The sequence below is a fragment of the Oreochromis aureus genome, linkage group 23 (assembly GCF_013358895.1).
Source record: "Oreochromis aureus strain Israel breed Guangdong linkage group 23, ZZ_aureus, whole genome shotgun sequence".
In the NCBI taxonomy this organism is placed as follows: Eukaryota; Metazoa; Chordata; class Actinopteri; order Cichliformes; family Cichlidae; genus Oreochromis; species Oreochromis aureus.
This window is the reverse complement of record NC_052963.1, coordinates 31,542,155-31,568,781: the sequence shown is the minus strand read 5'-3', so window position 1 is coordinate 31,568,781 and position 26,627 is coordinate 31,542,155. Positions and strand designations below refer to the sequence as shown.

At 40.2% G+C, this 26,627-nt stretch overlaps 1 protein-coding gene across 7 annotated transcripts in view; it reads right to left on the bottom strand.

The window, feature by feature from the left end:
• Positions 1–26,627, bottom strand: part of evi5b (ecotropic viral integration site 5b) — a 45,505-nt gene that overhangs the window by 18,637 nt on the left and 241 nt on the right. The window contains exons 1-18 of one of the 7 annotated variants that reach the window (XM_039606756.1): positions 25,953–25,971; positions 18,635–18,867; positions 12,646–12,835; positions 7,738–7,962; positions 7,495–7,569; positions 7,274–7,399; positions 7,045–7,188; positions 6,193–6,282; positions 5,912–6,009; positions 5,103–5,163; positions 4,952–5,005; positions 3,958–3,990; positions 3,418–3,570; positions 2,517–2,648; positions 2,231–2,371; positions 1,518–1,676; positions 728–874; positions 483–578 (exon numbers count right to left, since the gene is read on the bottom strand). In XM_039606756.1, the coding sequence (XP_039462690.1) occupies positions 483–578; positions 728–874; positions 1,518–1,676; positions 2,231–2,371; positions 2,517–2,648; positions 3,418–3,570; positions 3,958–3,990; positions 4,952–5,005; positions 5,103–5,163; positions 5,912–6,009; positions 6,193–6,282; positions 7,045–7,188; positions 7,274–7,399; positions 7,495–7,569; positions 7,738–7,962; positions 12,646–12,835; positions 18,635–18,786 (2,076 nt within the window). In that variant the 5' untranslated portion in view covers positions 18,787–18,867; positions 25,953–25,971. Of the gene's footprint in view, positions 1–482; positions 579–727; positions 875–1,517; positions 1,677–2,230; positions 2,372–2,516; positions 2,649–3,417; positions 3,571–3,957; positions 3,991–4,951; positions 5,006–5,102; positions 5,164–5,911; positions 6,010–6,192; positions 6,283–7,044; positions 7,189–7,273; positions 7,400–7,494; positions 7,570–7,737; positions 7,963–12,645; positions 12,836–14,485; positions 14,622–18,634; positions 18,868–25,689; positions 25,928–25,952; positions 25,972–26,627 lie in introns of those variants that run through there. The other 6 variants (XM_031757843.2, XM_039606754.1, XM_031757844.2 and 3 more) reach the window with 6 other exon arrangements.

Below are 26,627 nucleotides of genomic sequence, written 5' to 3'. Positions count from 1 at the left end.
TTTTCAGAATTTCCAACAGATCTGCATATATACTTGGGTTATGTAATAACAACAGTTTAAAAAGTTAAAATGCGCTTCATTGGAACCGGAAGAGGTTGCGGCTTTACCAGATTTGATTGACACTGGTGTCTCCTAGGCAACATAAGGAAACAACACATGAGATTCATATCATCAAAGCTCTGAAATGCTGATTGATTAATGGAAATTCAGACATTTTCTTTCCCTTCTGCATATCTTAAACCAGTAAAGAAGCTCAGACTGAAAACCACAAATCTGCCAGGTCAAACAGTCACTATTATGGGTATAACTTTGGATGATGTGTTCATAGGGCCCAAAAAAATATAACTTAGGTTTGTCACCACATCCTTGTATGGGACATTTCCTTTTATGGCTGAAGGAAGCTTACATGTAATGTGGTTTGTGAGGGAGTTGAGGAAATCCAAAGCTTGGTGCAGTGGGTGAAGTGTGAGTCAAAACCTTACCTGAATCTCGAGCTCAGAGATCTGTTGCTGGAGTTCAGCCATAGCAGCAATGTTGTCAGCTTCCCTTAGCCTCACTGCCATTACTTCTTCCTTGCTCTGCAGAAAACAAACCAGAGAACTCTCAGGCGACAACCTCTCTAAGAAATCAATTCTTTTTTTTAAAACTTTACAGATTTTAACCACAATAGCGTTGCAACGGTTTGCCCCAGAGGTGCAAAGTTGTGGAGCGCAGCAGCAGTTTGTACCTTGCATTCAATCTCAGCTTGTCTCCTCTTGATTTCTTGCAGTTGCATGTTTAGATCTTTGTTTTGTGTTGTCAGTTTCTGCACGCGCTCCTGCAGAGAGCGACTCTCCTGCTCCGCTCGACGCAGCTGGTTGTTGTGAATCTGATTCTGCACATTTAAAAAACAAAAGCGGATTATTTTACGTTAATGACTGATGGTTCAGGATAAAGAAACTGAAACTTTATGTGGCTTTCAGCACTACTTCACTGTTCCAGTTTCTGTGTTGCATACAAAGATAAATGCTGCCCTCTGAAGGCTGCTGTGTAAAATACAGGGAGGGAATTCCCTTATTTTCCAGCATATTTACTACTTATCACAGTTAATATACATTCACTTTTTTACTGATGTTTTCATATTATTACAACTGCAGTGGGTCGTTGTGCAAAGCAGATGTGACAAAAGCACAAAAGTTGAGCATCCGTGGAGTTGCTTCAAGTGTTTCAGTGCCAGGCATCACTGGACATCCCATACTTCTGCCAAGTATGCAGTATACAGTGTGAACTGTATCCCTGGACTGAGAAGGATATCTGAATCTGAATTAGTTTACGATGCTGTTTTCCTAATTTTATTATTTCTATTTGATATATATTTGTGAACATGTGATGAGGAATTTGAATGATGCTTTTTAAAGATCCAGATCAGGTTCTCCAACAGTCATTTTAAGTTGGGGAAGGAAGTGTTATTGACTAACCCAGATAACAAACCAAATCATAAATTATATTAGTGCTGTTAGACCGATTCAACCTCTGACCTGTGTCTCCAGCTCCAACATCCTTTGCCGCATCTCTCGAAGCTCTGCCTGAGCCTCGGCCTCACGTAGCCTGACGCTCATCAACTCGTCCTGCAGCTCGCTCATGGTGTTCTTCTTAGGACTGTCCTTCCAGCGGCCAGCGGTGCGTGCCAAGTGACGCTGGAAAGGGCGGGGACAGTCAGTCCTGTTTACCATCACTTACCAAATAAACACTTGACTTTTACCATTTGCGTCCCATACTAGATCTGTGCTCTGTAACTAGCAGGATTTACAGGGTACCTGCAAAGTTCTCTTAATACGACTTTAAATGGAATCTTAAATAATTACTGTAGTCAAACTCATGAATCACTGTTTGAACACAAGGTTAATGTACTGTTAAAACTGCACAGCCTTAATTATGCAGTTGCATTTAAGTGTGCAGAGGGAGCAAAAACAGAAGCACTGCATGTGGGGTTTCTCACAATGGCATGACTAAAAGCAATCTTAATTTAGAATATTTAAATACTTTTTGAAAACCAAAATCCACTCTGATTTTAAACAGCGTAGTTTGGTGTGTGTGTGTGTGTGTGTGTGTGTGTGTGTGTGTGTGTGTGTGTGTGTGTGTGTGTGTGTGTGTGTGTGTGTGTGTGTGTACACAACATTTGCATTATGATCTGTCGGGGTTTTGATTAGCCATTTCAAGTTGTCCTGGGTGCTGAAATGTTGGTGCTCACCTGCCAGTGGTCCTCCAGATCTCTAACCTGCTGTCTCAGCTCTTTCAGTCCAGTCAGCGCCTCCGCTTCCCTCAACTTCACCCCGATCAGCTCTTCTTGCAGCCGCGCCACATTGGTGTCATCTGGTAGCGATGTGTTCCTCTGGAAAAAGGTGGAAAAATCACATTTTTCTTAAGCCTTTAAAAAAGAAATGACAGGGTAGGGCTAGATCACAGTAATACTCTGTGCCGGCTGAGGTTTAGGCAGTACAGTTCCACTGCAGTTGCATTAAAATGACACAACTCACTTTTTCCATATCGAGAATCTTGTCTTGCATTTCCTTGAGTGCACACTGGGACTCTGCCTCCTTTAGTCGGGCCTGCACGAGCTCTCTCTCCAGCTGCAGGACGGACTCCTCAGAGAAGCGTGGGGGTCCTTTCTACAAGGAAAAAAAAAAAAGAAAAGGAAAAAAAAGAACAAGTGAGCGAGCAGAAAAAAAAAAAAAGCAGGAAGGACAGCAGACATAGCTGTATGCACTCACCTCAAACTAAATTCAATCTCCAGTAATGTCCACAATACTTACACTTATCCAAGTACTCTCAATTCCTCTTTACACTAATTTCAGCTGACATCAACCATTTTTCCTTTCACTTCCACATAAATAATTCATGAACAATATTTGTGCAGCAAGACAGCAAATTATGTAAAACACAGTAAAGCCTGCACATTATCGTGTGGCATCCAACCATTAATAATTAAGGAGATGTGTTGTGCAAGGTGAGGATTCAATGAACAGGGGGCCATGTGTGAAATCTACCAGCCTGAGATACAACCTGCTTACAAATTCATGAAAGCATTTCTGGGAATGCAGAAGAATATAAATTGAACTTTGTAGCAATCTGTGTCTCAAAATGAATTCATGCATGCCAAAACAGATCATTACCTAAAGTGAGAAAAGCCCTGCTCTGCCATTGCAGATGCCCCACCATGTATCCAAAATCAGGCGAAAACACATGTTTACAGGCCCAAAAGTAATCTGTAGCACACCTAATGATAATATAATAGTCATCCTGAGGTTATACGTACTGCACATCACACACAGGCCTGGGCAATACCCTAGTCTCAGTGTCACAGCTCCAGTCACACTCAGGTCAGCCAGATGAGCCAGTGCAACCTGCCTGCCTCAGACTGTCTGTGGCCCTTCTTACCGCTTGTGGCTGCTGCTGCTGCTGGAGCTGCCTGATGGTTTTCTTGGCCTGCTCCAGCTGAGCACTGGCCTCCTCGCTCTGCTGTTTGACTGTAGCCAGCTCCCGTTTGACCAGGTAGTTTTCCTCTGCCTCTTGAGCTCGAGTCACTTGTCCCTTTGGACATAACCAACCGATGAGGGGTGGAGTGAGCACGACAAGAAGTAAAATGAAAGGACGGAATAGGTGGGCAAATCAGAGAAGATGAGGGATTGGGTTTTCTAAGGACATGCTTGTTTTTAACTCTAAGCAGCGTGTGATTTAGTTTTAATTCCTTAGATGTATTTAGCATCTTTTGTGATTCTCTTACTTTGTCTAACATGCCACCATGTGGTTTTCCATGCACTTATTTAATGATGTGATCAGCTGTGGTAATCTGGTTTAGCACTGTTACTGCCCTTCACTTTGCTAATCATAGGCATGCATTGCTAAAGAGAGACAAAAAGATGGAAGAAGGAAAGTCCAGCATAAGTTCTAAGGGTAAAAAGAAAATGAGGAGTATACCTGGATCAATCTATCTGCCAAGGAAGCGCTTTCCTACAAAACAGAAATATCAACAAGAGACAGCAGAGAGAGAGAGAGAATCCAGAGGACAGTTTAAAGCACACAAAAGAACAACTGATTCTTTAAAAGAAGAAGTGCAATGTTCATTTTCCCTCCAAAACGTTTTTGTTTACACAATGTATGATGAGGTAGAAAAGGAACATTGCAAAGCAGGTGTGGTGAAAAAGGTGCAAAAATAAGCTGGTGACAGAGCGAAGAATTGGGCGGTGCAGATAACAAAGAGAGGTTTCAGACAGGAAAAAGCACAGGGCAGCCCGAGAGTGAAGTTTGCTACAATAGCAGCATGACGACAGTGTTAAACAGCGGTGTTTTACTTAACAGAGGCGCTGGGGCTCCATGGTTTATCCAAGCTTTTAACGGTTTCAGTTAGTGGAGAGTTAATAGATCCTGAGAGTTACGTGACGAGGAGCAGCAGCCTCGAGTTTGGTTTAAACTAACGGACTCGTTTCCGCCCTGCAGGCAAACACAGCATAGCAGACACCCTTAATATCCTCAACAGACCTCATGCATGGTGCCTTTACCAGGCAGTAGAAGTGCCCATTCAGAGAGAACCAGTATTGTGCACAATGACACAAACAGTGCACCCCTGACATGCAGTGCTTTGTATCGACGTCAAGTATCAAGCAGCTCCGTTCACATTTGAAACAGGCTTCTCTGCTTCTGTTAGTGGGGTCAGCTGGGTTTTTAAATTCTCCACATGACCTAAAGCCCAAATCCATCAATGTTTCTGACTTTATCTACAATCAGAACATTCACCATGCCAGTCCATGATGGCGTAACAGCAACTTTCAACTAACACAGCCCAGTTAGTGAAAGACAAGACTCCGTCATTAGGAAACACGCATGATATATGGACATAAACAGCAGAATGGGTTAATGTAAAGTTGATGAGGAGAGAGCAGTGTCTGACTGTGACAAACACTGATTCACTCACTTTCTCTAGTGTGTCTATCCTCTGCTTCAGAAGCCTGTTCTCTGTCCGCAACCTCTGAAAAATACAGAATTGCAAAAAGACATGAGAAAAAAGAAACTACTACAAATTGTTTACATGGGATGCTCTGGCACTTTAAAGTATGTCCACACACCTTTATCTCCACCTGTTCCTCCATCTCTTTTGTTTTGATTGTAGTGTATTCTTTTTCTAACCTGAAAAAAGCACAGAGCATCTGTTAAGACAAGTCAAGTACAGAATGATTAGCCTGAAGTCGACTGATAGAAAAAGAGCAGCCATGAATATTTAAAAAAAAAAAACAAACAAACACCTAAATTGCTATCATTTTTGAATTTCTATTTAATGTTGCATTAAAAGCATAAGACAGTGATTGTCTTTTAACAGTTTGTAACTTAAAATCATAACAGGGAGTTTCTAAAGTTAAGACATATGCTACTTTGTGTTGTTTAGAGGGAAACGGAACAGTATTCACTTAATCTTTAAATTAATTTATTGCATTTTATGGTGAGCTTTTATCTTTTTGAGAAGAGTTTGTTGGAAATGGATTTCCATGTATCAATAAGGGATACAATCCCCTTTCCTTTTGTCTTATATATTTTATTGCTTCTAAAAAAGATATACATTTCTTTAAAGAGACACCATTACAAATGGAAACTCTGGAAAACTCTGGGTATCAACTAAATCTTGTTTGGGGCAAATGATCCTCTTATAAATTAATTCTAAATTTTTCCAAAATTTTGAATTTGCAGCATTCAAAAATTAGCAGTCAATTTGCTGCAGCGCTGACTGAGAAATTTTGTCTAAAGTTATGCAACAGTTTAAAAACAAAAAAACAAAAAGGGGGTTCAACTGTAAAAGAGGAACAATGAAAAAACAATCACAGCAAAAAACAAACAAAACAATCTCTGAAAAAGGAAGTTATGAAATGTCTGCTGCGTTTACTTTTTCATCTTCTTGGCGTTGTATTTAACTTGATAAGCAGCCTGGATGACCTTATCTGGTCCACTGTCCAACTGGTGTGGGATGACCTTCTGAAAGTGCTGAAGCACATAAAGAAAGCGGGGATAAATGTCACACCAGAATGCATGTTTTAGTCACAAGCTTCTCTGACCTCAAAGGACCGCACTAAACGTCAGCATGCCCACAAACTGGGACGAGATGGGAGGTTGCACGTTAACAGAGTGATGGAGGTTTCTCCCCTGGAAGTGCTGCTGGTGATTCACCTGTAACATTCCCTCCATGTCGAGCTGAATGAGTTCCGCCTGGTTCATCTGTAGGATGGCGAGCCCCACACGGAAAACAATCTCCAGGCCCTGAAGAAACAAACCACCAGTAATGAGCATGAAATAATACTTAGTGTGCTGTCAAATTTATTTTACAGTGGACTGAGTATAAACAGCCTGAGTGATTGTGATTTAGAGAAAAAAAAAAGTCACACTGCTAAAGGTGACTATAACCGCAGTGCTTAATTTTGTCCAACAGGTGGCGCTAATGGATAACTTTTTTTGACAGCTGACTTTACCTAACTATTCTTAAAGCTGTAGAATAAGTGTTCTGGCCTGAAATCATCTCTAAATAAATACTCTTGACATTTAAGCACAGACTCTGTTTTTTTGAGGGGGGGGGGGCTATTAGTTCACAGTGACTTACAATAACAGCAGCTTTAGATATAACCCCCAAACCCTTTTCAGATTACACATTTTGATATAATGGTGGCTCATTTCCAAGTGGACCTATTGCACTCATTTCCAGCTCAACGTTTTTATTCACAGGCTTTACTAGAGTAGCCTTGCATGAGTCACAGTTCAAAATCAATCCTGGGCCTTGGTGCACCCCCTCAGTTCATACACTGGCAGAAACCAGCCGTTTTAGTTCCTCTTTTAGATCGCAAAAACTACAAGCAAGCAGAAGTTTAAAGAAAAAAGAAAACAGAAGAAGCCAGTGCTGTAAGAATGTGAACACAGGTGTAAATTGCAAGCTCAGTAAAGAGAATGACAGAACGATAACGTTTTCAACATACTGGTTCATACAGGTTTACAGAGCTTATCATTCAGCCACAGTTTGCTTTAACTGACCTCACACATGAAGATGTCAAAGATCCTCGTGGCAACGGGCAAAGGGAAGGAGGTGAGGAAGATGGTGAGGAACCAAGAAGAGGCATACATGGAGGTATGAAAGCTCTGAGCTTGGAAATGTATATGAAGCTCTGGGAGTTGCTCCTGTGAAAAAAATAACAATCAGACTCACTATTGTTGAAGCTTACATGTTGGCAAAGTGTTACTCCCCAAGCTATGAGGTGTCTACCTGGATCATGTACTCAAACTGATACATGCAGAGTCCCAGCTCAGCCATGCTGGGTTTGAAGAGTTCTCGTAATCTGTAGTCCTGCATCAGCTTCACAAACACGCAGAATGCTTCCTCTTCAGGCATCTAGAAAAATATTATGATAGTGATCAAATTACTAGCTGGACGTTTGTGTTACAGTGTGTGTGTGTGTGAGGATGTGTGGAGAATACAATCATTACCTGCATGAGCAGCAGACCCACAATGAATGCACTTCCCTGACAATAGCCAACCTCACGGTCCACCAAAGAATATGCCTAAGGTAACAGAGATTATCTTTACAGGAGTCTCACTGAAGATCAGATTTCTCTCTTTTTCTTTACTAAACCACCTTAAAACCAAATACCAGTTTTTGTTACTGGAACACAAGACTTATCGCTTTATCTGCATGCAAACAGGTTTCTTAGACACCACAGAAGACGCACCTTCATGACATTGAAGAGCACTTCCTGACCCAAGCTGTCTTTCTCCTTGAAGAACTCGTGCTCAGGATAAGTGCGAGCGATGTCTCTGCGTATGAGCTTCTCGCAGGGTGAAGTCATCTTTAATAATTCTGAGTACTGATCCTTGATGGGCATATTCTGGGCATTACACAACAGCTGCCACACTATAGCTCGAAAATGATGAGGAATCCCTTTTCTAACAAGATCCTGTAGAGAAATAAAAGAGTAGATATTTTCTTGATGTTCTCAAAGTATTCTGCAGGGTGTAGGCAACAACTTTTTAAAATGAAAAACACAGTTTTGTTCTCTGTTCAGGTTTTATGATAGTGTCAGAAATAATACCCAGTCACACAAACGTGGCAATGAATGCACATCAAATAACCATTCACCAGAAAATCATATCATTTAGAAGTTTAATTCCTTATTCCAAGAAACGTGGATCTATACCAGCAGGAGAGCAAGCAATCATGTTTAGCCTTGTTCTCATCCTCTCATGCAGGACTTGCACTACCTTGTTTGGGCCAGGTAAGTGTATGGATATTAGTTAAACAGATAAAATAGTACCAACTTATAGCACCTTGTTTTTCAATCCTTTTTTAACTTCTTTATGATCTTCATGGGGCAGGGATAGCTCAGTAGGTAGAGTGATGGCCCCATGATCGGAAGGTCGGGGGTTCGACTCCCCTGAACAGCTACCCTGAGGCACCTGAGCAAGTTACCGTCCCTACACACTGCTCCCCGGGTGCCCAATGGCTGCCCACTGCTTCACTGAGTGAATGGGTTAAATGCAAAGAGGAATTTCCCCACGGGGATCAATAAAGGATACATCAAAATTATGTTTTTTGTATGTGTCAAAAATCTTTTCATGGGAACTGCAGTCTAATAACGCAAATGTATCAGTTGCAGGTTAAAATAGTTAAAATCTTTAGTGCACAGGCCTGTCAGAGGGTCAGCTCAGGCTCATCAGGCCAATGAGTTTCTAATTCATTAGTGGAAATCCAGCATTCGCGTACACAGGCATACACGTGGTAGTGTAAAAAAAATAAAATAAACAGTGTTGGTCACTAGTTAAAAATACCATGGAGAAAGAACAACAATGGTGAAAAGTAACCCAGTAATTTGTTTGCTTGGACCAACAAGATGAAACTTCCTATGATTGCCAGAGGACACCATGGAGAAGGAAAGGCGACCACTTCTCCTCATCTAAGTTAATTAAGACTTTCTGAAGTCTGTTTTCGGTGCCCTCAAATGCAGCAGTAGTGCGGACAGTTGGTATACAAAGAGTAAAAGTTCAAATAAATAGCATCACTGTGGATCTCCCTTAAATAATGTAGTCATGCAGCTAGAGCATGCAGCTCAATTAATTTCAATTCAATTTTATTTATATAGCGCCAAATCGCAACAAAAGTCGCCTCAAGGCGCTTTATATTGTACAGTAGATCGCACAATAATAAATACAGAGAAAAACCCAACAATCATATGACCCCCTATGAGCAAGCACTTTGGCGACAGTGGGAAGGAAAAACTCCCTTTTAACAGGAAGAAACCTCCGGCAGAACCAGGCTCAGGGAGCGGCGGCCATCTGCTGCGACCGGTTGGGGTGAAAGAAGGAAAACAGGATGAAAGACATGCTTTGGAAGAGAGACAGTGATTAATAACAGATATGATTCGATGCAGAGAGGTCTATTAACACATAGTGAGTGAGAAAGGTGACTGGAAAGGAAAAACTCAATGCATCATGGGAATCCCCGACAGCCTACGTCTATTGCAGCATAACTAAGGGAGGATTCAGGGTCACCTGGTCCAGCCCTAACTATATGCTTTAGCAAAAAGGAAAGTTTGAAGCCTAATCTTGAAAGTAGAGATAGTGTCTGTCTCCCGAATCCAAACTGGAAGCTGGTTCCACAGAAGAGGGGCCTGAAAACTGAAGGCTCTGCCTCCCATTCTACTTTTAAATACTCTAGGAACAACAAGTAGGCCTGCAGAGCGAGAGCGAAGTGCTCTAATACAGCGGTCCCCAACCTTTTTTGCACCACGGACCAGTTTATGCCCGACAATATTTTCATGGACCGGCAATAAGGTGTCGCGGATAAATACAACAAAATAAAACTAGTGCCGGTACCGAAAAAAAGATTTATTCATAACACACGTGAAAAGACCCAGGAAAACTGAGTTAACGATAAAAACGATAACAAAATAACGCTGAAAACCTATAAAAACCCTGAAAACCATACATTTCACACCTGAGCCTCAACTCTCGCGGCCCGGCACCAAATGACTCACGGACCGGTACCGGTCCGAGGCCCGGGGGTTGGGGACCGCTGCTCTAATAGGGTGATATGGCACTATAAGGTCATTAAGGGGGCCTGATTATTTAAGACCTTGTATGTGAGAAGCAGGATTTTGAATTCAATTCTGGATTTAACAGGAAGCCAATGAAGGGAAGCCAAAACAGGAGAAATATGCTGATGCTAATAAATAACTTTTTTTTCCTAAAAAGTCTGCACTTCTTCACTTTTTGTAATGTGAAAAAAAGCTGCCGGAGTACAAGTGAAAAAAATACTAAGAGCTCCGCAACTCTATTCATTCATTTGAAACACCTTTATACCGCTGCACTGTATTAGCAGTGCAGAAAAATGATGACTTACTTATTTCCACTCAACTGGGAGGAATCCATATCAGTGCTGGTTTCCCCTTCAGTAGACACTTCGAACCACAAATGGATCGCAAAAGGTTGTTTTTTTTCCCACACTGAACAGTTTATCATAAAAACATCTCCCCAGAGAGGCAGTGGACTGGCTTCATGAGTTTAATGGTAGGGGAAACCATGACAATGTAAAATGAATCCATGGGAACCTAAATGCACATTTGGGATTCTTTTTTCAGCTCTGAATGTGAACGGCAGAAAGAAAAACACCAAACCCTTCCGTGGAGAAAAACATCAGAGACCTGCACCTGCATCTTAAACAGGATTAAACCATGGGTATGCCTCAAAGCCTAATATTTCTTTTTCCACTTCAGCACACTGTGCATCTTTTATAATAATACAGTTTCCACTGCCAAACATAATCTTGTCAGTGATACATTCTGTAGAGTGATTTATTTCCATAAACTACTGCTGATACAATTTGATTAAGCAATTTCCTGTGCTGACAGGGAACAGTCATTTTTCCTGCTATGCGGCCATGTGAGTGAGTGTGTGGTTGTGTATGTCTGTCTGTGTGCGGTGTCTGCATGCATCTGGTCAGTCCAGGGTGCATCTGGAGCAGAGGTCCACCCACACATGCTTTCAGCAGGGGACCCCTCTCCCCTCTTAGAGGTCAGATAAGACAAACCAAGCTTTGTTCTGGACTGAAACAATGCATCACAGTCTCAAACCTTGACTGTTGAACGAAAGCTGCCTTATGAGTCACAAGAACTACTCAAGAGCAGAGGGTCTTTGAACATTACATATGAAATACAAAGTATTAGAATGGTGAACACATCAGGGATTTTGCTGACAAGGGCAGAAAAAATGTACGTTTCTTCCTTCGTGCAACAGAAACTGTGTTTCTTGTAAGCAGAGCGGAAGAAAACAGCAATTTTGCGGAGGCCTCAGCAACTGTGATTAATATCCTAGGCTAGTTGCACCCATGCAATGATGACTACTTCTGTTAAATTACATAATAACACTGTGTATGTTCACAGCTCCTTCCCAGCACTTCCCCATTTAAACATTCAGCAACAAGAACAACAGAAACTCCGTCCCTACAGAAGACATTAGTCTTTTGCATGATTATTTTAATTAACAGAAACTTTACAGTAAAATATTTCTCTGTGTCAGTCATCTAAGTAACAAAAATAAATGGGCTTGAAGTCTCTATGGTTATAACAAACGTATGACTATAAATGCTGAGCACCTAGCTGTTCTGGCACAGCTACTGGTTGTCAGTTTTCCTAAATGACCCAAAGAAGCCTTCAGTTGGAGGAGAATTCAACAAAACTTCCATTAACAGCAGTCAGTGCATAAAGATAAAAAGCACCAACTGTAGATCCCCAGTAACTTTCAATCTGTTGCAGCTGCACTGAGTCGTTTAACATCAGGACACATCAGGCTTTCTGCTGAGTCACCACTATCCCAGACTTGTGGCTACAATCAGGTGGTCCAACACACACCTGGCACAGTTTTACACAACAAACAACAATCACTGTGTATGTCCACAGTCTTTGTGCAGTTTAAATCAGACTGCCACTGCCACTGTCTGGGCACAGGATTATTACGGGGCTTAACAGAGTAACTGTAGAAACAAGCAAGCTAAAATTAGCGTCAAATATCAACGTCTGAAATAACAAGTTCAAGGGCAACCCCGCAGGGTCACTGAGGACAGAGATAGCCTTAAAATTATCACTGGACCAAGTAAACAGTCACACAAACTGGGCCTTTGTAACATTTGAGCCAGGGAGATTCAAATGGCAGCAAAAAATTATAAATACAATTATAATAACAACAAAACAAATCAGCCATGATTTGAAATATGTTAAGTTAAACAATTTCAATGCAGAAACAGCAGCATCATTGGACCCTTTTTTGCAACCTAGAATAAATGTCATGGAGTTTTGTCTTTAAGTGTGTAGAGGTTTATACAGGTTTGAGACTAGAAGGAGACGCAAATCCCTTTGGTGTTTTGCGAGGAATGGCAACAAATTCTACTAAATCAAATATGCACAGCTATTTGTTTTGGTGACCCCGTGTGAGTAAAGGAGCAGCTGAGAGAAGGCTCTTAACCTTGTCTTCAAGGCATCAGATGTCTATTTGTAAGCTAGTAAAATAGCCCAGGCTGAATAAGCTCTTAAGCAGGTCTGCATATGATCAGCCGTCACCTCACAGGTAGTCATGTGCACAAGTCTCACCTTAAGCTGCTTCTCTTTCTTCTTGCGCACTTCCTCCCATTCATTGACAATTCGCCCCCACAGGATCCATGAGTCCTCCTCCAGGTGGGAGAGGTTGGATGAGGCGGAGGAACTGGACACCAGGGATGAGCCACTGTTTCGCCTGGAGCCATTCATGGAGCGCAGCGACTTGCTGTCTGTCTCCAGTAGCCTTTAGAGAAGGTGAGAGGTGAGATATACTGTGAACATTTAAGAAACTGTGCAGAGACACAACTACATTATACTGTGACTTTGTCAATGTCTGTCCATCAGACATCCCATTTACCAGGCAAAGTACAATTTCACATCTTCAGGGAAACCCAGACCATAGTGAGATCATTTTCCAAAACACTATGCAAATGCAAAACACAGTTTGAATGAAAGCTGTGTGGATATAGATAGAACTTTCAACTTGACAGGTGCATGAGATGTTATATGAAAGCTAAAAACAAAACTAAAACAAAAAAAACCCTAAAAAAAAAAAAAAAGGAAAGAAAGAAAGGACTGTAAAAATATAGTAAATGGAAATACTTACTTAGCTAGTTTAAATCATATGCATTCTTTTGAGGATTATTATTTACACTAGTGTAACAGCTACTGTTTTGACACATAATAACCGTCTTCCCTTTATTCAGATCTGGGTCAAAGGCCAGCGGTTGAGTAGAAATGCATAGACTTTCTTCCTTCTAGGGATGCACCAAGGCATTGAAAGCCTGTCTTCTTCTGGCTGGACGTGTCCCAAACACCCAAGCTAGGGGGAAATCCTATGCAGCTGGATCTTTTTGATGTGGACAAGCAGTGGCTCTACTTTGAGTCCCTCAACCTCTTTCTAAGGATGGACACTCTTTGGAGGAAGCTACTCCTGCCACTTGTATCCTCAGTCTAATTCTTCTAGTCCCTACCCACAGCTTGTGGCCACATAAGAGAATCAGGTAAATGCTATGACCTAGCATTTATATTCTTGAGCAATATGAGCCAAATCTCACAGGTTAATGCTGAATCAGACTGAAAGCTGACCAAAAAAGGGTTTAAAACACTTCTGTTGAGTGAGAGAGAGAGAGATGACATTTATTTAAAATCTAATGGCTGCAACTGTAAGTGGTTGAAAATAAGCTGTAAAGGTCAGTAAAATATTTTCTGACTCATTTTGTTAATATCATTCATTTCTTTCATATGTGCTCAGCATGTCAAGTAGCGCAAAAAAGCCCGTGTGCCACGTTTATCACACACTTCATCAGTCTTATCAGTCTTTCACTCACAAAGTGACCCGATCAAAGATCAGCGTGTGGAGAAAAAACGCGGTGACTGCCAACCTGCGTGGCACCAAAGAGCTTATGTCACACAAACAAAGGCTCAGACACCTGATCTCGGAAAAAGGACGGGGCCTCTCCAGTGGAGCCTGTGATGTCACTGAGTGCGCTAACAGAATGGCTAGGGTTACAGCCAAATTTGGGTTGTGTGGGAGGGAGTGAAACGGACGGCCCCCGACAGAACAGAGTCTCTCTTTACTTGTATTCGGCTTTGACACCGAGCTAAAGAGAGAGCTAAAGTTTCACAGGAACTACCCGTTTTTCAAGCAATTCAGTCAAATGATCAAAAACAGTGACTCAGAAAAAGTGTTAAACATGAGCCTAAATATACTTACAGCTCTGCTAATAACTCACTAACAGCGAAATACAAAACCAAAGCCTTCTGAATATAACGAACTTGTAGCTAATATTTTAGTGACAAAAACATATTCTAAATAAAGTGACAGGCGGGAAAAAAGTGCGTCATGCCCACAATTTTCAAGAAAATAACTAATGAAATACTGCAAACTTACCAAGATAAACTCATGATGTACTCTACATGTCTCAGTTTTCTAAGAATTCAGGAATTCTGGCAAGTCTCATTAACAAATTGAAGGCAACAGTGCAGGATTTCCTCGACTGTGTGACACCACTGAACCAACGCTTCGGACTTTTATCTGCTCTGAAGGGTACAAAGGGCTCCCCAAACACATGCACCTGATAAACAACTACAGGCCGCGTCACAGTATCTGTAACTAAGTCCTCCTGCCTGCCGTTGCACCTATCTTATTAACACCTAAGTGACAAAATGACAAGATTTGTGTATTAGGGTTGCGTTAGGATTTCGCAGCAAAATAAAGACACTAAACGGGCATTGTGAAGTGAAGGAAGGGTCAAAGGTTAGACGAACTTGAGCTCTGTGATTGAAAAATGTTATTCAATAGATATGGATGTGGTTTGAACTTTATAAAGGACATTATGAAGAACATGTCTCTGATTATTTTTGATCTTGCCTAAACAAATGTCACTTGGCATTATAGGGCAGGAGCTGTGGTAGGCGTTACCGATGAGTCAATGACCGCTGCATTCAACAGAGCTTTGCTGTGACACAATCCGAGTGGCACACTTGGTTTCTATGCTGACACAGAGTGTACTATCCATGGGAGAGATCTACAGCAGGGAAAGAATTCACAAAGCTGGCTTTAGAGAATAGTTGCGTCATCCTCTAACAGTACTTTTATCTGACGTGAACAATGAGAACCTCGGGGACTGCACACTATAGTCTTCTCTCACTGATCCAATATTTCAATAAACCCATCCACAACTAGACATGCTCTGTTGTGGCTTTGAGAGTCCTTATCAAATTCTGGATCTTGTTGCAAGAACTGTTTATCTGATCGAATCTAAATGAGGAACCAGCACAGGAAAAAAAACACTCCCAAAGAGACCATAGTCTTCATTTCAATGTTTAATGGACATTGCTTCAGCCATGTGAGCCGTTTACGGTTTACCTAGCAGTACAGACTGCACGAATATGGGTACAGTATGTGAGTCAACCAGAGGGAAAATTGCCATTCAGAGTCTACATGCTGGGAAACCTTCACCCCTGGAATATTCCGCACCCTGAAACAACAAAACGGCCAACAACAAACTAAGAAACTTTCGAGATTATCTGAATATAATTTTTGTGAGTGGTTTGGTGGACTCAATGGAAGCTTCACCCAGTGAGCTGAGTCAAAATCAAGTACATGAATTAAAGCTTGCACTGTGAAGCTGGTTACATTTCCATATAAAATGATGACGTAGAGAGAAAGAAGCAACAGACGGTCTCTTACTTTCTTCACTTCACTCTCTTTAGAACACATGGTGCCTGCACCATGAGAGCAAGCTGTTCTTTGCAAAGCAGTATGATACTATTCAAAGCAGACTGGAGCCTTTCCCAGGGGGAGGGGCAGGGCACGATCTGAATAGTTAAATATTTGATTACATTTAAGTTGAATATTTAGGCCCTAACAAACTTATCAGACCCAATCTTCTGATAACGTAGCTTCAGAGGAACAGTGTTTCAGCTTTAGGTGGAGCCAGCTGATATCCTGAAAAGACTTCTGGTAATGTTTACAGTTCTGACTATAAATAATAATAATAATAATAATAATAATAATAATAATAATAATAACAATAACCTAATTGTCTTATATGGATAAGAGAAGGTTTCAATGCATTCCTCGTTTGTTCTCCCCATGTACCTTTAACCTCCTACCTTCAACCACCCCAAATTCTGAGAGTAAAAATGAAAATAGAAATCTTGCCTATTCCTAAAGAATCTTTATACTCATATTCAGATATCTATCAGCTATATTATATCAAAAGCAACAGAAAAATCTTGCATTTATGGGAGAAGAAGTCATTATTAAAGCACCTAAATGTTAACAGACTAGAACCTGACTAACTACTGAGTGTTTACTTTTATTCCATCAATACTTTACCCTCTTTCATCTAAAGGTGGCTAGTTTGCAATCTGAACATCACTAACGTGTTTCTGCATGTGTAGCAAAAGATAAATTTGTAGGATCTGCAAAATGATTCTGTGACGGTAATAAGAGAGGTGTGCGCAACTGCCCAAATACAACATAATAAGACAAAGGTTTTGTGGATTTAAGATTTTCAATAAGGTCTAAATAATTAACCACTCAGAAAACAATTTTAATGACTATATGATTAAATTAGGTTATGGCTTATCTTAGATAGTATTTGCACCAATAAGAATAAAGAATTTTTTCACTTGCAATTTTGAGTATATTATTGTAAACACCAGCAGAACAAAACCAGACCAGAAACAACTGTACTTCCTGAGGAAGTTAAACTTGTCTGGGGTGTACAGGAAGCTGATGCCCTACAACATTTGCACATTTCAGTGTGCCTGCTGCTGACAAGAACAAACTGCATAGAATAATGAGTTCGTTTTTACATCATCCATCAAAACCTGCTTCCCATTTTTTAACAGGAGCATGAGTATTCCCTCAGTGCACTTGTCACAGTCTGGGTTTAGTCCATTAGCACTTACATTTAGAACATTGTGAGCTAGACTGGGTCATACGGAGGTTCTATTCCATCAACTAGAGCTCTGAAACATGGACCAAAAAGCTCATATTCATGTATTTTCAGACTGAATAGTGGCATACAATACCGGTATTTTCTACTTAGCTGAATACATGATCAGATGGTACTTAAAGTCATGTGTGATTTATCACACTATTAAAATAAACTGTGACCAGAACACACACAAAAAAAAAATAATTTCATAGGTCATATTAAGCCGCAAGTTTCTCAGTCACGAGCTACTGGAATATCCCTGAAGCTTAGTAAGACTTTCTGGTAAATCTATTTAAGATCAATAAAATAACAATACTCAGTAAATGTGATTCCAGTGAATGTTTCACTTTCTCCATGCGGCTATACCATAAATACATGATGACATGCACAACTAAATCCAAACAGTGTATGCTGACTCTGCGGTACTTTTTGCTTGTGTTGTTTCAACAAATCAACAAACCATCGTTCACAGGTGCAATCTGGGCTTCCACATTGCCCTTTTTGGGTTAGAATGGGCATTTAACCGTACAGCTATGAATTAATGTCATTAAAAAGCTCCAAAAGATAATACTGAAGTAGTGGAGATGAACCATGACAGACAGACAGGCCCATGTCCGGCTATGATACACATGCTTAAGTGGTAAGCCTCACAGCCTGCCAGTTTAAAAAAAAAAGTCATTGCAATGCCGGTGATTTTCTCTTTGGCTCTGGCTAAAATAGCTTTGGGAAGACTCTAATGAGGTTCTTACCAGGTTTGCTTGCAGAGCACAGAAAGAAAGCGTATGGGCAAGCACTATGGAGAGTAAAAGAAGCATAATATAAATGCTGGCACAGCTTTACACAAGTTAACCTTTCTCAAAACGCCATAAAATTAAATTCAGCATACTGTAAAGAGTATTATCAGACCCCTTTTAAATTTTAAATCACTTTGTGACTTTTGTTCTTGAACAGCACTATATAAAGAATTTTATCTATTTACCCTATGCCTAATTTTAATACATATCAATATACTTATAATATACTCCCCAGCCCTACTATCAACTTTCTAAAATCTTACTTCATAGTTAATACTACTATTAGCAAAGTTTACCTTAGATGGTCAGTGAGTATTGCTCACATGTCACATGCCATTATAATCTTGGTAAATGGTAAATAGAATGGTTCTTATACAGTGCTTTTCTGCTCTATTTGAGCATTCGAGTGTTATACAGTGTTGCAAAACAGGCCTCATTTACACCATTCGGTTGTACAAGCACTTTTTTTTCTCTTTTACACCGACATTCACACACATTCTTATTTCGATGGAAGCATTGGTGAGCAACTTTGGGTGCAGAATCTTGCCAAAGGATTGTGCTTCATGACTAGCAAACAGAGGTTATAGTCTACATTGTCCAGAGGAAATTAACTTTGTGTCTCTGTAAGGTCTCAATGTTCAAAAACCAGTTCCAACTGTCTCCAAAACAGTCAGACTGTATTCTCCACCCCTGTGTAACTACATCACAAACTGTCTCAAAGAATGGTTCAATACAGTCTACCCTGTGCCACGCAACCTGAAATCAAACATGAGTCAGTTCGCACGGGAAGCTTACCTGTTCTGCTCCTCGAGCTTGGCAAGTAGCTCCACATCATCAGGACTGAGCTGGGCCGGCGAGGATGGGGAGAGGCCAGGCGAGGACAAAGAGGTGGAGGAGGAGGTAGCAGTGGTCTGCAAGGATGTGGGCGTGGCCACCTGGCTAGCCATCTGACTGACCGTGTGGGACACCGAGTTCTTCACCCATGAGAGAGTAGAACTCAGCTTACCAGCAACCTTGTCTGTCGCCACCTGCAGAAGATGAGAAGCATGAGCCCAAGCCTTCTGATATCTCTCAGTTTCATCACAATTACAGTATTAAACACTTTCACTAACCACATCCTAGTACGAACTACACCATTTAACATCACTTCCAGTCACTTATATGAAGCCCCCATTTACAAAGAATTAAATATTTATCAAAACATCTTCCTCCTGATAGAATATCAATACATCCCAGCAGCCTTTAGTGCTACATTATCAGCTTTGTTGGAAGCAGCGCCAGGAGTCAGTGTCAGCTGGATCGATACACCTGCTTAGTTTACAAAGTCAGCATTGGCAAACAAATCTGTCTCTTTCTGATACCACGATCAATACTTTAAATGACTTGCTCGTATTCCAGTAAAGGCGTGTTGACTAAGGACAGGATTAAAATAATTCTGTCACAATTCTGGAGGTTCTTAAAATGATGTTCTGTGGATTTTATTTACTTTATAGGAGGAACATTATGCTTTTACTTGCATATATGCAATATGTGCTGTTACAATGGTTGATGCTCATATTAAAAAAGGTCCAAGTTTTAAATAATGAGGTCAGTACATGTGCAAGTAATCCCTACGAGACAAATGTTCAGTTTCAGTCAGTTTGGCTGTGAACACAGCAGCTCACTCCTGTTTGTGAGGGGCAGCCAAACACCATTTATCCATTTAAAGTGGAGGTAACCTTCAAAGGACAGGAGCTAAAACTGAGGAGCTGCTTCAAGTCAGTGCATGAAAAGATTAATGATTATTTTGAAGTATAAATCATGAAACCAGTCAGAGAATAAAAATATATATGGTGTAGGAAATAAGAACAATAAATCACTTTAAAATAAAGATACTGCTTTCTTTATCTGTAAACATTACTAATGCAGAAGTACCGTCCATTCTTTTTAGTCATATCTGACATTTCAGGTTTACTGAGGAAGGGATTTTTGTGCACTACATGCCACACCAGTATAATGGGCGACAATACTGTCTCCGTTTCACTGGACACTACTGACTGCAGCATGAAGAATGGCTCAAAGCAACACTTGGAAACTGATAATCTATTATCATAAAGACAGACTATACTTGAAAAAAGAAGAAAAAAAGAACAACCATCAAATAGCAGCATAAAAATGAATGCAGGTCATCTTAAATCCACTCCTACCTGCTACTCCAAACAATCCAAACTACAGCTGCTTTCCGTGAGGAAATCCAGCATGCCTTCATTAAAAAGGACAGCTTAAATATTTCAAATCCAACGCAAAAAGTATTCCACTCTTATGAACCTTTGATCGACTCAACGACGCACGGTCCTTTAGTCATATGCTGATCAAACTGAGCAGGGGTCAAAGTGCTCCACAAACGACCGGCTTCCTTCAAGTGAAACAAGATTACAGCAGGAAGCATATCTCTGTGCTCAGCAGAAAGAAATTCACCTCACACCTGAGAAACAGTTTTTAACTTCACCTTCACTCCGACAGGATGTCTGGATACGGAGACCTGACAGGAAACCAATCATTTCAAAAACTACCCTGAAAAAGATGACTAATTTCTCTGTATCTAGTATCACACCATAGGAGGAGGGACAATTTGTGGTAAGTGTGGTGATAGGAATGAACTATGGTGCACACTGAAAGTGTCTTAGCTAAGCTTTTTTTCCTCCTGTCAAAAGAAACAGCCAGACTTTGTGACAACATAAGAAACCATCCTTTAATATAATATCTTCACTATGAAATGATTTGATGTCATTGAGCTTTGGATACCAGTGACGTGAAATGCAAATCTGAAGTAACAGATCTTAATAGGAAACAGAACAGTTCTTTTTCAGCCTCATTTCACCACAAACTTAATGTATATGACATCGAGCAGTCATCTCACTAACAGAAGCACAACTACAATGCAAAGATTACAAAAACAAAAACAACTCACCATCTGAGAGACTAACTACAGCACTGACTGACAGTAACACTTTCACTTTGGAACCCATTAATCAACCATTATTATAAACTCAATCATCCAAAAAACAAACAAAGACCATGAACAATATGCAAAGAAAACATACACAATGCAAAATTAAGGACACAACAGCCTGTACATATTACACTATCGGGCTATTGGCTCAAACTGCCATCTCTAACACAACTGTGTCAGCTTAGAAATGTAATGCCCTCTCTGCAGCGCCTCCTATGGCACTGTCTGCAATCTTATTATTTTGTTTATTAATTTTCCCTCTTTGGGCAACAATGAATACTGTCTCCCTAAAACTGCACAAACCCTTGCTCATTCAGTATCATCTGTGTAGGTCCTCAGTCATCCAGGTCATGGTAGTCTAAGGAGCTTGAAAAGAAGGCGACTGGACTTTGCTGGTTCACTAAGCTGTTTACGCATAGTTTAGCATCTCTATTCTGTATGACTAAAAAAAAATATGATTTATCCCACTGAATATGAAACATCTAGAAAAACAAAGATGCTTTACTTTGTCATAAAAGATATAGCATCTAATATAAACAGGGGCCTGTGCCAAGTCTATTCTGGAACAGAGAGAAACAGGAAGTTAATACACCAAGTTTACTATTTTCATAACACCACCCAGCTGCTGACCTGTCACCGTGGGGGACACGTTTACTGACCTTCATCAGCGATATGACAACAGAGCTAAACAAACAAATCCTCATTCTGCAGCTCTACAGTGTCTCTGCATTAAGTCAACATGGATGGAGAACAAAAAGACATCCGAACACACAGAGGGTAACATTAACCTTGCAGAAAAACAAGACAAAAGCAGCAAAGGTCTGTGTAATGAGCGCACTCCCACAAACACATGAAGGTTTAGTTAAAAAGAGGAGCAGAGAACAAGGCAGGTAGAATATTAACCATTTACTATAAATAAACCATGAGTGCATCAACGAATTCATCTCCATTTGATTTGTGAAATCCTACTAAAAATGACAGTTTGCATGACCATAAAGACCACTGGCCTTTACATCTACCGCTAAGCTTTTTCCAGTCAGTCCAGCACTCACAGAACAACTTTCAACAGTTGTTGAGACCTGCATAGAACGAGTTACTAACACCAGCACCAACTGATGTGAGCAGTGAAAGGTCTCTGTCAGATTTTACTCAGCCCATTTCAGCAATCAATCAAACAATCAGCAAAATGAAGCTTAGAGTCCAATCAATTCATTCATTCAATTACAAAACAAAGCATTGGCAGCACTGCTCACTGATTGGAAAATCATGATAAATATTTGAATTACAGCCAAATTAAAAAAATAACTACCATAAAGATGGACGTTATTAAAAGAACATCTTAACAAATTGCATATTCTTTGTGAAAACTTAAACTGTCAGGGAATCATTAACTGATCCTGAGAAAAGGACCTCTCTAGGTTTTATCTTGCATGGAGGTTTCTTTTAACTCAAAGCTTTGTGCATCACTGAAATAGAAGAACGTAAAGACTAACTTCAAAACTACATGGGAAGAGAAAAGATGACCATATACACTAAATGTGTAAAGAGAACATCTAGCCTTTTCAAAACTGATGTAAAACCTGGCTGATGTCAGACAAACGTCAGCGATTTACATTGGGTAAAACCCATGTTATTTCCTTACATGCACTGGTGGATTCCTATAACCCAGCCAAATGGTGAATCTCATTAATAATGAGAATCACTGAAAAAAGTAAAGCTCAAAAACAAATCCTAGTGTATTTTATATTAGATGTTTCTGTCAGGATATACAAGCATTCTGAGAGTAGCAACTAAAATGTAATCATCTCACGACAGGACATGCTTAGACAGATGCCAATGTCCAGGTGGCCTTAGGAGACATTCCTTCCAACAAGGCACGCCAACTGCAGCAAGGCCTCTCTATAAATCCTGGATACAGAGATTGTTGCTTCTTTTGTTTGCCAAAGAACTCAAAGGGGCCCTGAGATGCAGTGTGCATAGCTAATGAAACCCACAGAAAGGCCAGAAGAAGGCGTTAGGGAATAACTTCATGGGGAACTGAGAAAGACCGCAAAGGCAGAAGCTTTTACTGTCTTTACTCAAAATGAACAACACCTAACAGACAACTCTCAGAACTCTTAGCTAAATGTAAAGCTTGAAGTTTCAGTCAAGAAGATATTTACAGTCACTCGGCTTTCGTGTTCCCATTTCTAGGAGGGGAATTACATCAAATTTGTCTGGCTGAGCATCAGAGCCTCTAGTCTCAGAGGAAAAAAAATGTCCATGTGCTTTGTGAGGGTGTTAAAACGCAGGCCTGACTTATAATAACACACACAGACACACACTCTGAGGTGGGAAGGCCTTTGACTTCACACACACAAGTGCAGATTTTCCCAGTGTAGCATCGGAATTTCAATGGTCTTGCTGAAGGCTATTCTTCAGCGTGCACCCACATAATGAGAGCTACATTTGGCCCACAAAAATCTAGCATTACAGTAGTGTGGGAAATCATATGTGCTGGCAGCAGCTTATTTTATATAATACCAGTACTTAAATTTCAGCCATGGATGGTTTATTCACTGGGAGAAACAGCTACAGCCAATCTAAAACATTAACTATAAGGCCTTTTTGTCTTGCTTTTTTATATAAATATACACTAAATATAATATAAATATAAGTTGAATCCGCCTGATCATACTTATTAAATAAATGAGGGTAACATAAACACGTTAGTGAAATTGTGGGGAAGAAGAAAAAAACTCACAAGGGGGAAAATGGTGGCTGGGGGGATCAAAACACTGAAACTACACTGAAGTGACAGCATTACTGATTTGTGGCTTTTAGGATTTTCTTTCTATGCTACACAAATAATGTAATGCATTACTGGTGATTGTATTTGTAGGTATTATCTTTGCTTTGATGCACCACAGGGTTGAAATCACAGGCTAAACTGGATGCATTCAGTTAGGTACTGCAGTTATAATATTTCTCACAGGCCACATGCTAATATAAACAGACCTGACACATTGTTTACAGTAATAATTACAGCTTGGCTTTTCGTCTCATGACAAGTTAAATGTTACTTCTTGTTTTCAGTACTAGTTGTTGGCAATAAGTTCTCTGAGGGAGAAAACCACTGTTATTCTGTGTAAAATGACCAAAAATAGATTCAAATGTACTTTTTTCTTGTTCAGCCAAAGACACATACATAGAGTGTAGGTGGCGAGTACATAACACGATCATCCTCTGCTTCGCTTAGTCACACACGATTTATTGTAACTCCTTGATCCATGTTCTCCAAAGACTCTTAAATACGGGGGTCACAGGAAAGTTCTTGAAGCTTCATGTCCCCTGGGTTCACGGATTTGACTCACTGACATACAAAAAGTGTGAGAAGTTGTTATGTGTTTGTTGGGAATTTGGCAATTGACACCACATGAACCAAAGTTGTTCATCGATGCACTGTGGCTCAAGCTACAACAAAAAAATAAATGCTAATCTGAGGTAAATGTGTATTGAAACTGATTATTTCAGTGAAATGATGAGCTAAGTACAGGTAGAGGAAACGATAATTATCACGATGATAAATAACACTGATACTGGCATATTGGCAAATAAAATGACATTGATAGCTGATATTTATCCTTTGTGTCACATCAATTTCCACCTGGCCAAATGATCATAGTGATATTAGCAACTTTTCTCTTCTCTCTCACATAGTTTGTTTGTCATCTCTCTTCTCCTTCTCTGAACAGTTAAGGTAGATAGCCCTTCCTCACTAAGCCTGGATCTGCTGGTAAATTCTTCCTGTTGACAGAGAGTTCTTCCTCCCCGCCATTTTCAAGTGCTGCTCATAGGACATCTCTGATCGTAGCGGTTCTCACTCTAATATTGCATGGTCTTCCCGTCACCAAATGTAGAGCCCTGAGATGACTTTTGTGAATTGGCAGATTCTATATTAAACTAAAAAAAAAAAAAAAAAATCTGTATAAGCCCCATGTTACACAGTCTGTGCATCCCTCAATATAATGCACTGTTTTAGGTCATTAGTCTGGCAATATTATACATTTAGATCAGTTTAAATTCCTTTAGGAATTTAAAGTACGAATGAAATACACTTTAATTCGGTCTGGTGAAGTTTCTTCCTGTTATAATAACTTCTGGTGGGTTAAAAGTCCGCTTGATCTCTACTCTGAGAGCTGTTGCAACTTGCAAGTCACTTCTTTGCAGCTGGACTGACGCATATGCTTGGCTGCAACACAGCCAACACTACTGCTGAGCAGTTTAAATCCTTTGCTTAGTCTACTGACACACACATAATATTGTTCACCTATCAAAAACACGTTAGGGGACGGGGGAAGCTGAGTACAGATGCATTAGACGCCGAACTCCCGATTCCTTTTATGGCTTGCTGATGTTGTGAAATGACGAAATGGAGATCTAGCATCAAATGCAACAGTATGCACACTCTGTCTTCCAGAAGGCTCTAAAGTCGACGCGTCGGACAACACTACAGGAGGTTACATGTTGAATAAATGCGACTTTAACAGACACTACTCTGCAAGAATAAATACACTGCTTATTAAAGGATGAAGTGTTTTCTAGGTTTTGTTTTTTTGTTCCAGGCGATAGCCCGAGTCCTTTATAAAGTAGTTTGGAGATCAACAGCAAACATTTAACACAAGCAACAGCGCCAACAAGCCGTGATACACGCTAATACTAAACCGCAGTTTTTGAGTTAAGTAAAGATAATCTGCTTTACTTTAAAGTAATGTCACACTGTTCACGTTAACAGTCACGGGTGAGAACTAAGATTTTACGACTTACTGATCGTTCCAGTATTTAGACATAGCCCGAAAATAGCAAGAACATCATTTACCTTGAACCGTTTTTAGCCACCCGCAGCAGACGTCGCCTGCTTCCCATGCACGAAAGTGTGCTAGTCCTGATACTATGAGAAAACGACAGGTTTTCACACGGTTCACCCAAGTACATATGTTACCCAAGATAGCCTAGATCGGTTTCCACTTGAAAGCTAGCCAGCGTTAAGTTAGCTCGTTCCCATTGACTCTTGGGTCCAGCCCATGCAGCCGTAATACGTGTACACAAATGTCTGCGGAGCTGAGACAGACGGCGGCCTACCGGAGTGTTTACATCCCACAGAGCATGCCCGATTTGGGACAATACTGACACCAAGCGTTCAAATTGCGCAACTGCACCTCCAATACGTCATTTCTTTCATTCGTTGTTAAGGGAAAATCAATGTACTTGTTATAGAAAAGATTGGAATTAAGTTAAGTTTTCTTCCCTATGCTCTTCCTTGTGAATAGCTTTAAGATCATCAGCTAGATTGATGATGACAGATGATTTAGCTGTGCTTCTGACTGTACCTGAGGACGTCATTACTTTTGCTCTTTATGATTACTCTCCGCGGCAACACAAACTGTACAAACACAACTAAAGTGACACCTTAAACCTGCTTGCCAGGACAGGTTTTTCACATTATGTTAAATATCTTGTTCAAAAGCTGGTTAGTGAATTAATTAAGTTTCATTAACAATTTTAATAAACTAAGAGTGAGAGAGAGTGAGTGAGAAGTTGTAACCTGTTTAAAAAATATATATGGATAAGACATTTTAAGAAACAAAATACGTAAAGAATCCTGTTATCAAAGACAGAAGCAGATACATATGAAATATCTTTGAAAGGAATCAAAATTATAAGCCTGTATTAGGTTTGTCCAAGTACTTTTCAAATAATTATGCCTTTTTTCATTATTTAAATTTAGCTCCAAAGTGTCATAACACGCTACAGAAT